At 41.3% G+C, this 12987-nt stretch overlaps 2 protein-coding genes across 2 annotated transcripts in view; one reads left to right on the top strand and one right to left on the bottom strand.

The window, feature by feature from the left end:
- Nucleotides 1-12987, top strand: part of LOC135335433 (structural maintenance of chromosomes protein 2-like) — a 77308-nt gene that overhangs the window by 7530 nt on the left and 56791 nt on the right. The window contains exons 7-8 of the mRNA XM_064530923.1: nucleotides 8170-8350; nucleotides 8643-8801. Coding sequence (XP_064386993.1) covers nucleotides 8170-8350; nucleotides 8643-8801 — 340 coding nt within the window. The remainder of the gene's footprint in view (nucleotides 1-8169; nucleotides 8351-8642; nucleotides 8802-12987) is intronic.
- On the bottom strand, nucleotides 33-6889 carry LOC135335438 (comE operon protein 3-like). Its single transcript, XM_064530930.1, has 3 exons — nucleotides 6648-6889; nucleotides 655-1648; nucleotides 33-579 (listed from the first exon to the last, which is right to left on the bottom strand). The coding sequence occupies exons 1-3, from the start codon at nucleotides 6778-6780 to the stop codon at nucleotides 543-545; spliced, it is 1164 nt and encodes a 387-aa protein (XP_064387000.1). The 5' UTR covers nucleotides 6781-6889; the 3' UTR covers nucleotides 33-542.

The raw sequence follows: 12987 nt of genomic DNA, 5'->3' as shown, positions 1-12987 counted from the left end.
GTCTAGAGTTGTCTTTGTCATCTTTTTGTGCAGTTTATATTGTGTTACTAAGACAGTGTTATGTTGCTATGCCCTCGGGATATAAACTAGTTATTACACGTGCACTCGGGATGCATGGAATATATTGCACTCAGCCCTCGGGGCTTACGCCCTCGTGCTTCAGTGCAATATATTCCATACATCCCTTGTGCCCGTGTTATAACTATAACATACAAAGGTTTTCTGAGATACGATGCAGTATTAGTTGCCTCGCGCTAAGGCGCTTGGCAATCACTCCTCTGGTTTCTTTATTATCATGTCACCAACCGAAAGTTTGCACTTTTAAATTAGTACTCTAGTTATGTACATGACAGTTGCATAAATGAGGGTATCTTGCTTTGTTGTGCCTAGCTACTACTGGGTAGTGCTCTAGTTATGTACATGACAGTTACATATATTAAAGGGTATCTTGTGTTGTGCCTAGCTACTACTGAGTCGTTGTGTACATGACAGTTACATATATTAAAGGGTATCTTGCTTTGTTTTGCATTCCACACTCTCACTCAATCATGTTTAGCTGGCTGCTTTGCCCTTGTAGGCCTGCATGTGTATGGATGGAATAAAGTTGTATAGTACAGAGCTGTATATATATCAGTTGCTTAATTAATGTCTCACCTTGCTGCTGGTTCAGGCTCCCATTTCTTAGTGTTGGGAGGACGTCCTTCTCTACCAATGGTAATATATGGAGTTTTGTCTCCATTTTCAGGATCCAGTATTGTTACATAGTCTTCCCAATTCCGGGGGAAGCCTGGGAACTTGGCTTCCGTGGGATAGTTGATCTTGTCTTGATGGAAAGTTCCAGTAACAACTAGCTCACAATTCGTTTCTTCTGTGACAGCAGCTAAAAGAATGCCTGTAATGACATTTCTGTGTGGGTGTTGAAATAGTCCGTGATCACCGTGTGATACAAAATATGTATGTGCCTTGATTCCCCTATAGAACAGAGCATATTTGTATGCATCATGTTTACCCTTTAGGGCATGTAGGGGGTCAGTGCTAGGGATTTTCTTTGCTGCTTCATATGGTATGAAACTGTTAGCTTCACTGCCATGATGTGGAACTTGAAAGACACGTAGTTTTTGCGTTTCTGCTAGTTCTTTGCCTAGTCCGGTTGCTTCGTTGATGAGTTGGCCAGTAGAATCCCCAGTGAGAAGAACACTTCCAACAACAGCAAACAGGATACTACTTTTGTTACTTTTGTTACTTTTGTCCTTGGGCTCTGGAAAAAATTTTGGATCTTTCATTATCTCTGTCTTATTTGTGATATCTTTGTATATTCTTCGACGTGCCGTTGGGAACATTAGTTTGACTTCTTCAGGAAGGCCTGGTTCGTCATATGTCAAATTGGCTTTTGTCAGCATCGTTGCTTCCGTTGTTATAACTGGGCATGTGATGGTGTAGTTGGCAATAAGCTTGTTGACCCCGCCCAAATGATCTTCATCAGGGTGTGTTATGATGATGGCATCTAGGAGAACCGTCTCTCTTTTTGTCTCCTTTTTCATCAGGAGTCCCTTCTCACGCAGAGTTATTTCCAAGTTGGTGTATGGTGGTGTATCACTACATGTAAGACCTCCGTCTACAAGGTAGAACTTCTTCGAATCTACCATACCTGAAGAGAATGCACACACATGTGACCATCTCCCGTTCCCAATATACCGTAGTGGTAGACATATAATTATGTAAGCATTAATTGTGTTTTTGGCCAATTTTAGGCCTACGAAAACATTATTTATTTATGCGATAAATTAATTTCCTCGATTAAACGCCGTGATTTCAATAGGGATTGTATAGGTCTCGGATATAAAGGCCAATACTTGCGATACAAATTTATGCGATAATATGATGATAGGCGCTCACGCATAAATACCATTATTTTATACTAGGGACATTCCATGTCAACTCAACACAAAAAAATTAGCAACCCCACAGTTTTCAATGAAACTTGCATATAATCCTTATCCATTATGATCACCATGCGTTTATATAACCACACCCATGTATCAGTCATACGGCTTCTTAGTTAGAGCCCTGCAAATTTTGGTGACCCATCTATGCGCCATAATTAACAAGTGTTGCAAGCTGCGCTGTGCTAATGCCCGCCATGTTTTGTAAACCCATCTGTCCTGCCCTTTTCAACAAGTGTCTAGCTTCTTTTGACTGTGTAGATTTAGTATAAAATCAGTGCGCCCTCAAGGCAAGGGAGTTTATGAGAAATGCAGAGTTTAACTATGTTAAACCCCACCCAGTTGCTATGATACAGACCCCAAGTGGGGTAGTATAACTTTTCAACTACAAAGTTTAGTGATAGGATCATAATGCATTTTGGAGATAATAGTTACGTAATAGTTACTACATGGCTACGACGTAACGAGTACACAAATAACTACTTCGTTGCCTTGCAGACAGCCAGGAGTACATAAATACACTCTTTATACCACTCTTGAGACCATAAATCCCTTGTCCCTGTAAAAACAATGATTTGCAGTTTTAGGTGGAGGTTGGGCCTCAAAAGGCAGTGAAATATGCCCCATATATTTATTTTCCCTACAATATGTCGTACGACTGACACTGCAATTCCTTTGATCTTAGAGGTCAGAAGACAACAATATGTCATGTCATATTGCACTCTTAACCATACTACTAATTACACACACATCTCCAAAACCCATTATGATCCCAACAAACTATTTTTACAAAGAGGGTGATTACCCGAGGCCGTGCCGCGGCCAGCGGGTATAGTAGTCTGTTGATTTGTCTGTCTGTTTGTAATTTCTGAGCCTGCTCACCTGGATGCCATAGCAGTGCGTTTACAGCATGGATAGCCGCCTTCACACAATAAGTTATTAGTTTTAATAGTGGCAGATTTTGATGTTAAAGCTTCGTTGTTGAATAAAAGCGAGCAAAAGCTAAGAAGCTTGAACACGCACATTGGCCATAGAGAAAGGCTAGCTACATGTAGTAGAATGCCAGTAAACTGTTGTATTTGTACTCCTTTGTAAACTGGGTACTATACGCGGCTTTAATTTGAGGCACTTTACAGCCACGTGGACACATAATTATTTGCTTTCATGGGAAGAGACTCCAGGCTTCTTTGCTGGCTACTGTGAGCCTACTCCGGTCCCACTGCATGTTAGCCTGGTTTCCTACTTTTAACACTTCAGGCCTGCTCTGCTGTGATCCAAATAAAGGACTCCCACAGGTACCTTATATTTTAGTCTTCTTTCTGCTGACTCTATATAGTCCTAGTGTATGTCTGGCAATGTTTCAAAGCTTTGTCGTAGCGTTCAAATCTTATTTTCCTTTGAAGTGTATAGTTTAGGTAGTTGCCGCTAGGCTTTTCCATGTTCATGTACGTACCGTATCATTACCTACATGGTTGTGAGACGTAAAACAGCCGAGGGTTAGCACCTCAGTGCTCTAATTACAATTATATATTAGAATAAAAAAACTTCGATTAGAGGATTACATGTAGTTGTTTCAAAGAGATATCTAAGCAAATTTTAACTTTTATCCCATAATCAGTAAATTGATTAATAGAAGCCACATAACATACCATGTGAAACCCTGTTACATAGCTACAGTACTGGAGTTTGCAGAGTCTTTGCAACACACCAGTAAAAGCGTAGAGCGTTACCCGTTCCTTATATGGATTTTGTGTACACACTGTGGTCTGTTTTACTACTTAAATGTATGAGCATTTCCCACATAAGGAACCACAGTGCTCAACACTTTTATTCATGTGTTGCAAAGATTCTGCAAACTCCAGTAATACCTCCTGGTGATCATACGTTATTTAAGTGAAACTACGTTAGTGAAACTGTCTGGGTGCAGGGTTCTAGTTAGCAGAAAAAGAAAGGGGAGGGTGAGGGGTATCTGGTGGGCTAACAAAGCACAATGATGAGCAGACTGAGAGAGATACCTATAAATCTGTACCTCAACACTGTATCTCCACATCAGACTTAGAAGTATTAGTATCTTCAGTAGCAGTTTTACTATACTAGACTTATGTTGACTTGGAACAAAGAAGCTATACATGTACTGAAAATCTTTTAGTTGTTACATGTGGTCAAATAGAAGAGGGGGCCCAATAATTGAAGCAGGGTGCCACGCCCCTTAATGCTACCCTGGGGTGGCCCAGAGGAGGTTGGACATGCATCATCATGACGCGTTCAGTCATGTAGATCTTTATAGAATTCCTTTGAGGTCAAAGGTGAGAATGTAAAAGTGCAAGTAAGAGCTAGAGAACACTAGCACTAAAGAGAAACAGATTAATGGTGCTCTGACCTCCTTTGCTCATATAGATCATAATCCTGTTAGGTAAAAGTTGGAAAAGTGTCAAAAAAAATCTAAATGCTATGTCTAGATCCATCTTGGAATCTTTTCAGCAGTGTAGAGAAGGTGAGAGGGCGGTGGGGATGCTCCTAGACCACTTCTGGGTACTTGCAGTGTCTCTGTACAGCCTACAAAACAGTGGAGCATCGAGGTGCCTAATGGTGCCTAATCGGTCAATTTAATTAGATTTTTATGAGCGCACGTGATAAAACCTGCCGGTGGATGACGCGCGTCCAACCTCCTCTGGGGTGGCCATACCTCAACCACAAAACTTATACAAAGCGGGAAATAGTACCTAAAGACTGGTTTGGTAAAAAAAACGGGAAGTTCTACTTGCTCAGAATGGTCTTGATAACAGACAACACAGAGACCAGATACTACCGTATAGCGGGAAATTTTCATGGGGTGCAAATTTTCGCGTTTTTCGAGGGCAGAGTAGTCAACGCGAAAATTAAAACTGGGATAAACTCCCACGCACCGGTATACGCAGGTGCAAAACCTATTGGTGGGTGTGGTTTATTGGCATTGACACGAAAATTAAAACCGCGAAAATTTCTGCTGAGGGCTCTGGGAGCCAAATAGAGAAAATTTGCACCCGCAAAAATTTCCTGCTATACGGTATATATGGAAAGTCAGACCAGCTTAGATAGAGACTTCTGAGGTCACACAGGCACTCTTACAACCAGAGCAGCTTATACTTACTAAGAATTGTTCACAATGTAATTGCTTGTTGTTAGCTTTATAAATTTGGCTACAGCACTGTTTGTGATAATATCTCCTTGCTCCTCCTGTTAGTTTGTGCAGCAAGCTCTTTCCTCATGCTGTGTAAATGTTGGGCCATATATAATTGATAACATGCTGAACTTTCACTCAGATACATGTTTCACTCTGATCGAGGTGTACACCACAGTCAAAGACCACTACCAGAACAACAACGCTACACTACTCAGGACAATTGACACGGGATAGCTGGCACAGGGAAATCCAGTTCATCAAACTACCCAGTTATTCACTGTTCCTCATCTACATGTATACAGTGGAACCTCCCATAACGGAACCTCCCACTCGATGACAACCTCTCTGGCACGGATTTATAAGTACCCTCCCAAGAGTGAACCTTCTTGATTCCAGACAGCGGACAAGCCCAACTGACTAACTCTATGCAAAACACGGACAAACGGGAAACCATTTACATTTTTATCTAGCTGTCATAATTAATCATGGCAGAAGTTATGCCCTGAAGCTTAGGTGGGTCACCAAAATTTGTAACTTTTGTTAAATTATCAGGGCTCGTAACTAAGAACCATATGACATATGGGGCTATTGGGTGTTGTTATATAACTTATGGTAATTAAGGTATCTACATGTATATGCCAAGTTTCGTTGAAATCTGAAGGGGTGCTCCATTTTTTTGTGTTGAGTTGATACTAGGAATGTCCCATCCACGCATCAATTCCTGTGTACATGTAGCTTGTACCAGGAGCTCATAAATATGATAAGGAGCGTCTAACTTCAACATATACTCAAGATTCACGTTTCGTAAATGCCAGTGAAACCGCAATTCTTTTGGAAACAGCTAAGTGCTTGCAAATCGCAGCGCTGTATTGCGTATAACACATGTAGTGATTCAGCCACTTAGCGACTCTGCGTATATGGAAGTGCGGTCATAGCCACTTACAAAACGTGATCTTCGTAGTTAGGCGCTCCTTCTCTTATTTATAGGCTCCTGCTTGTACTAGCTCACCAACGCTTATCAAACCAATCTGTACAACAGTGCTTTTCAAATAGGTTTGAATAGACTTCATTAGTGAACTCTTGATATTGTTCAAAGTTGAATGTTGAAAAATGAGTACTATGTTACATCAGGAGCCCATAAATAAGAGAAGGAGCGGCTGACTACGGGGATCACGTTTTGTAAGTGGTTATGACCCCATATGCAGAGTCACTTAAGTGGTTGAATCCCTACACGTGTTATACGCAATACAGGGCTGCGGTTTGCAAGCACTTAGTCGCTTCCATACAAGGAAGTGCGGTTTCACTGGCAATTACGAAACGTGATCCCCGAGCACACGTTGAAGTTAGCTGCTCCTTCTCTTATTTATGGGCTCCTGGTTACATGTAGCTATACTCACACCACTAAACCACAAAGCTAGAACTCCAGCAGCTTTGTGGTTTAGTGGCTTGTTGTGACTCATTTTAGCAACCTACTTGGCACTGTAGTGGTATTGAAAATTGTTGTTGGCTAAGGAAGCTAGTACCTACTTACATGTACTTACCTACTTCCACCAATATTGAGTCACCCTGCCCGACATTGATAACATGTATAAGTACATCTGATGCTTGTACATCTAGGTGTTTTACTCCATCTGTAATATATTTAAGTCCTTCTGTATCTTCTTTTTTAGCCATTGTGTATAGTCTAAGTACTCACAGCTATAGTAACTGTAACTAAATTGTCAATGGACACAGTGATTAAATAATTGCTGCCTTGGCTTCTATATTTGGTCATTTGTAATGTTTCCTCCCCCTCCCGGATGCTTGTACAGTGTGGTGTCATGCTTGTTTATGGTTGCTTGTTTTCTACCCATAAAAATGCCCACCTGATATTAATAACCCTCGGGTGTACACGCACCACATATTTGTTGGTCATCTGGTCTTATCTTAAGATTACCAATCTGATACCTCCAGTGTACAGTGCGTATGCCTAGTAGTAGTGCACCTCATTAACTACAACATGTTAGCCACGGTATTGTCCCATTTTAGTGCAACGAAAAAATTACGTACATGCATGTACGTATTTAGAGTATTTATCATTTAAGACTGTAATGATAACTTGCATGCAGTAGCTACATATATGTACATGTTCACCTGTACAGGTATACATTGTACATGTATACATTGTACATGTACATATACACCTGTACAGTACGTGTACATTGTACATGTACAAATAATTATGATTGTAGTTGTTTACAATTATTACCCGAGGCGCGTGAGCGCCACGTGTATTAGTAGTCTGTTTGAATACCGTATAGCGGGTAATTTTCGGGGGACAAAATATTTGTGGTTCAGCAATCTTGAGACATTTCGTGGGTAATATTTTTGTGGTTAAAGTTTGCACTACAGGCAAGGTAGCTTCATTCGTGGGTAAAATATTCGTGGTCAGACCTTCAACCACAAAAATCACGAATATTTTGCCCCACATGCCATAGCACTGCGTTTACACCATGGATAGCCTTCAGCCCTTCACACAACAAGTTATTAGTTTTTAATCGTGGCAGATTTCGATAAAGCCTCATTGTCGAATAAAAACGAGCAAAAGCTAAACTTGCACGTTGGCAGCTAGTTAACTACACGTGGCTTTTATTCGAGGTACCCTACGTATTTACAGCTGAAGTGATTCCGTACTAGGAACAACGGGGCCACTACAATAGAAAGGTTTGTTGTCTCTGTTAGCTCTGGGGTCATACTCAGTAACTCCAGGAGCCACACTTCTGCCACACTTCTCTGAGACTCCAGGCGTCTTTGCTGTGATCCTACTCCACAGACTGTGGCACAGTGCATATATGTATGTACCACTAAAACTCTGTTCTTGAATGTTTCAGTATGCCGCCTCCAGTCTGGTTGCTCCTGGGTTGCTCCTGAGTTGCTAGACATGCAGCTCAGTCGTACATCACTACATGCACTGCATTATATCACTCTTCTGGTTTCTTTATAATCATGTCACCAGCCGAGGGTTTGCACTTTAGTGCTCTAGTTTACTGATGCAATTTGCTAATTATTCTTTCCACTGTGTAGGAGGCCCAGGGTCCCATTCTTGAGTCAGAGAAGAGAGTGAAAGACTTGGCCATGGCCCAGGCTGTCACTGAGGCAACCCTCAAGACAACCAAAGATGAGCTGGCTGCCGAGAAAAAGAACCACAAATCCCTTACCAAGTCATTTGAGGAAGACAAGTCCCTGCTTGAAGCCAAGAAGAAAGGTAAGTAGTTTATTACTATAGAGTTTCGTCAGACCATTTTTTTTGTGTCTGTTAGTGTGAGTCTGGTGATATTAAGCTTCACTGTTGTGTGTTGGCCAGCTCTGATAGTTTTTTGTTATGAAGGACTGATCGGACAGACGGACAGATCATAATGCTGTAGATGCTCATAACTGTGATCCCAATGTACATCACATCTTGTGTACGAACTCACTTAGCTAGAGTAATTTGATTCACCCATCGATAGAGAAGGTTATTAAAGTCTTAATTGCTTGGTGCTTGGTTTTAAATGCAGATGTTGATGCGAGACAAGAAGCCTACCAGGAGCTCCAGGAGAGGAGTAAAGGAGCAGAGAGGGCTATACAAACAGCCCAGCAACACTTTCAGGCTGTCACAGCTGGTCTCTCTAGCAACGCTGACGGGCAGGAGGAGACTCTCGCGGCTCAGAAAATTGGTGAGACGAACTTCTTATTATCGTATTTCTGCAATGTTTTGCAAGCATCAAACATATGCGAACTTCGGAGTGCTAATAGCTTCGCAAAAATAATGATGACCACACAGTGTCAACATTTTCTGCTGATTTGGTGTAACTTTTTTCCACAACAAAAATTGGTCACCACAGCACAATCAATTATTATCGTTACGCATACGCATTCTTCTCTATTGGGTGACCAAATGCCCGAGGTACATTGTATTTAGCACCCCAGTTCTGTACCTACATGTAAGTCCTTTCATAATGAGATCTACAAACGTATATACGTAGGGAAACATTTTTTTCAGAGCAGTACAATTTAACTTAAATTGCACCTCATGCAACACAAGGATCGCATAATTATTGTTAATGAGTGTCAATACTTCTTTTGCGTATAATTGTATTCCACCCACCCCCCAAATTATTTCCTTTGTTACAGAACTTTTGGTAAACTTGACCAACTTTGACATAATAATGTAGTCTGGAGCACAAGCATATTATTGTGACATGACTTTCCCATTAGAGTTTTCGGTAATATGCATCACTGGTACATATATCTGTAGAAGGGCTGGAAGTTGACCAACCATGTCCAGTGACGCCAACACTATTCCCCTTAATCCTCTGAATCCTATGTTTCCTGCTATCCTGGGAATGCCTTAGGACCAGAAAAATGTATGCTCCGGCCCGTAGTCAAACAGTGTAGAAGCTTGCACCCCAACCCTCTCCGGCCGTACCTGCTGCCTGCTGGAAATAAACAGCGGCCCTACACTCTTTCCGTATACCGTATTACTAGAATACTTTGCTGGTGAAAAACCTTTGTGATGAGCCAAATCAGGATAAATGTTGACCTTTTGCGATCTACATGCAACTATTGCGTTCTGGCAAGGATCGTGTGTATTTACTATTAATAATTTAGGTTTTGCGGATTTTATTGTTGCAAATTGATCAAAATTCGCAAATGTTTGATGCTCGCAAAATATTCTAGTACTACGGTATATGGGGACCAAAATAATATCTCCATATAGTGTACCCTTACACTATTTGTTCTCCATATATATGGGAGACAAAGAGCGGCCCTACACTATTTGTTCCCATATACATGGGAGACAAAGAGCGGCCCTACACTATTTGTTCCCCATATATATGGGAGACAAAGAGCGACCCTACACTCTTTGTTCCCCATATCATATAGGAACCAAATAGTGTACCCCTACACTCTTTGCTCCCCATGTACTTAGGGAATGAAATGGTAAGAGTGTACTTTTATCCTCACCCGTTATGCGGTATTGAATTATGAAGATCGATTGACCCCAACAGTGAAAGCTATGCATATATACATGTATGATACAAGTGTTCTACTAGCTGACACACACAAAGTACACATTCACATGCAACCAAATTATGTCGATTATCGAATTGGTTATAATAATTATAGTGAGCAATGTATCACTATACATTGTAGCTGTACATACATGTTCATGATGTTGAAACGGATTGACAAACTTATTGTACATGTACATGGCCTTTTTGCTATACCTATGTGTACGGGATTAATAGCTGTGCAAACTCCAGTCACTAATTATAATAACACATCATACGATTACCGTATAGCGTGTATATTTTAAAATAATGTTTGCGGTTTTCGCTGATCAAGCATGCACCGCGAACATTTATACCCACGAAAATAATATCACATGCATGCATGCATGCTGCAGAAAAGCTGCTATTCCACAAAAATTAAATCTGCAAAAACCTTTCTAACGATCAATCCACGAAAGTTTATACCCGCTATACGGTATATGTTTAACACATTCCTATGTACATGTACAACTTCCTATACTTAGTAAGTTGCTTTCTTGACTGTCATGCAGAGCATATCATATGGAATTGGGTGTGACAAAAGTTCTTTCTCGTGATCTTCTTTATACTTATCGAGTTTCTTCTCATCAACATCGCTGACACTAAACACTCCGTGAGACACACCCGACCAAAACTCTAAGAACTCATCAACACTTACAAATGACTTCTCTTTGTGATCAACCTTAATGCAGGCAACTTCGAAACCAACTGGTTTTGCTAAACCCTCATAAACCTCCTTCTTCTCAAACTTTAGTGTGTTAAACATTGTCTCCTCAAAGGATTGTGTAACTAGCACACCGAGGGCCTGGCTAACTATCTGTGGATGATTGGGAGGTCCGTCATAAGTAACAAAGCCGAAACTTCCCCCAGGAGCGAGCTTGCTGTAGAGACGGTTGAAGAGAGCTTGTTTGTTCTTGATTCAGTGAATAACATGTGTTGAGACAATCAGATCGTAATGTTCCCCAGGAAATGTTTGGTCATTTGCAACGGAGTATTGGATGTTGGGTCGCAAATTATCTCTCTTTGCTACTTTGATTCTCTCTGCATCAGGATCGACAGCAACAACTTGTCCCTCAGGTCCCACAAGGTCAGACAAGATGGTAGCAACATGGCCAGTTCCACAGCCAAGGTCCAGGACCAGTCCACTATAGGGGACACTCAGCATGCTCATTAGTTCATCTGCATGATTCTTTTGGAGGAGGGAGTTCTCCAAGTAAAGCTGTGCTGCGGTAGCTTTGATGGTTGACATGGCTGTGGTTGTTTTCTGAATCTTTGCTTGCATGTTGTCATTACCTACCTATAGCTTGCATGGAAGGCCCAAGTTGCCACAAAAAGTACTCGCTGAATTTGGTTCCATGGCATTCCATAAATACCAAATTTAAGTTCCATGGCATGGAAGTTAATATTGCAGGTAGCTTTTGGGTTCCATAAGATACTTTCATATATTACGTGGTTGCTTTTTTAAGTTCCATGGCGATAGTCATTTTGGCTTCCATAAGATACCGAGATAACTATGTGGTATCTTGGTTAGAAAAACCGAGGCAGGCCTCAAATTGCTAACCGTTCAGTCGGAAGTGCCATGCACTAAAAGTCTACTCTCATTAATTATAAATGATATTCATAGCTCTCCCCAATTACTAGCAACATACAGTTTTACACAAATCAGCTTTGCGATGGTCGATCAATTCGCAACAATAAAATCTGCAAAACCTAAATTACTAGGAGCATGCAGAGCATGTTTGGGGCGAGCGAGCAATTTTGTATTTGTTGTACAGACATTTGGTACAATGTGGTAATTTTAAGTATATTGTTTATATGAATCGAATGAAATGAACAGTGATTGTGAATAACCGAGTAGTCCATGTAGATACGACTTTCCTGTGCCAGCTGTATACCCGTGACAATTATTCTGTCAGAGTGGTGTAGGATTGTTGTCTTTGACTGTGCATGGTGTAACATGAAGTTGACTTACTAAGAGTGAAACATAATTATATCTATGAGTGAAAGTTCAACACGAAAGAGCTGGCTGTACAAACTAAGCAAGGAGATATTATCACTTTTTACTGTACCCAAATTACAAGGCTATAGTATACTGTCAGTGTAAACAATCCTTAAAGCTACTCTGACCTGTTGTAAGCGTGCCTGTGTGGCCTCAGAAGTTTCCATCTGAGCTGGTCTGACCTGCCGTGGTGCTGTATTGTCTAAAGGTGCCTGTGCAACTTCAAAAGTCTCCATCTGAGCTGCTCTGACCTGTCCTAGTGACTGGCCTCGATCTCTGTTTTGTCCTGTTGAGCTAGCAGGTTTATTATCACAAAAACACAAGACTTGGAAGTGAAACATGGCAAGTAAGCTGCTGTGACCTCCTGCAGGCATGCCTGTGTGATCTTAGGCTCAGAAGGTCCCCATCTGAGCTGCTCTGACCTGATGTAGGCGTGCTTGCAGCCTCAAGAGTCTCTGTGTCTTGTCTGACCCTTCGTTCCTGAGTGTAGCTAGCTCTTGCCCATGCGCAGCTTTCACGTAAAATTTGGTAAAGGGTCACGAGTACAAAAAACAAATATCGTGCCGGTCCATGACACACACACACACACACAGACAGACACACAGACAAAATTGCAACGTTCATCACTAGGAAGGGACTCGCTTCGCTCGCCCCAATTACTAGTAAATACACACGATCCTTGCCAGAACGCAATAGTTAGATCGCAAAGGGTCAAATTTTCTGCTGACTTGGCTCATTCGCAAAGGTTTTTCACCCGCCAAATATTCTAGTAATACGGTATACCCCAAGGGTCCCCGCACTAGCATTACT

The sequence above is a fragment of the Halichondria panicea genome, chromosome 4, assembly GCF_963675165.1.
Source record: "Halichondria panicea chromosome 4, odHalPani1.1, whole genome shotgun sequence".
NCBI classification, from domain to species: domain Eukaryota; kingdom Metazoa; phylum Porifera; class Demospongiae; order Suberitida; family Halichondriidae; genus Halichondria; species Halichondria panicea.
The sequence above is the reverse complement of the archived record's forward strand: the minus strand, read 5'-3'. Positions and strand labels throughout refer to the sequence as shown.

Excerpts from the sequence above, each read along its gene's own strand:
- LOC135335438 (XM_064530930.1), bottom strand. The coding sequence starts at position 6,780 with ATGGCTAAAAAAGAAGATACAGAAGGACTTAAATATATTACAGATGGA. Across the intron at positions 1,649-6,647 it reads CTCAATATTGGTGGAAGTAG|GTATGGTAGATTCGAAGAAG; the intron begins GTAAGTACATGT and ends CATTCTCTTCAG. Across the intron at positions 580-654 it reads GAGCCTGAACCAGCAGCAAG|GCCTACAAGGGCAAAGCAGC; the intron begins GTGAGACATTAA and ends ATACACATGCAG.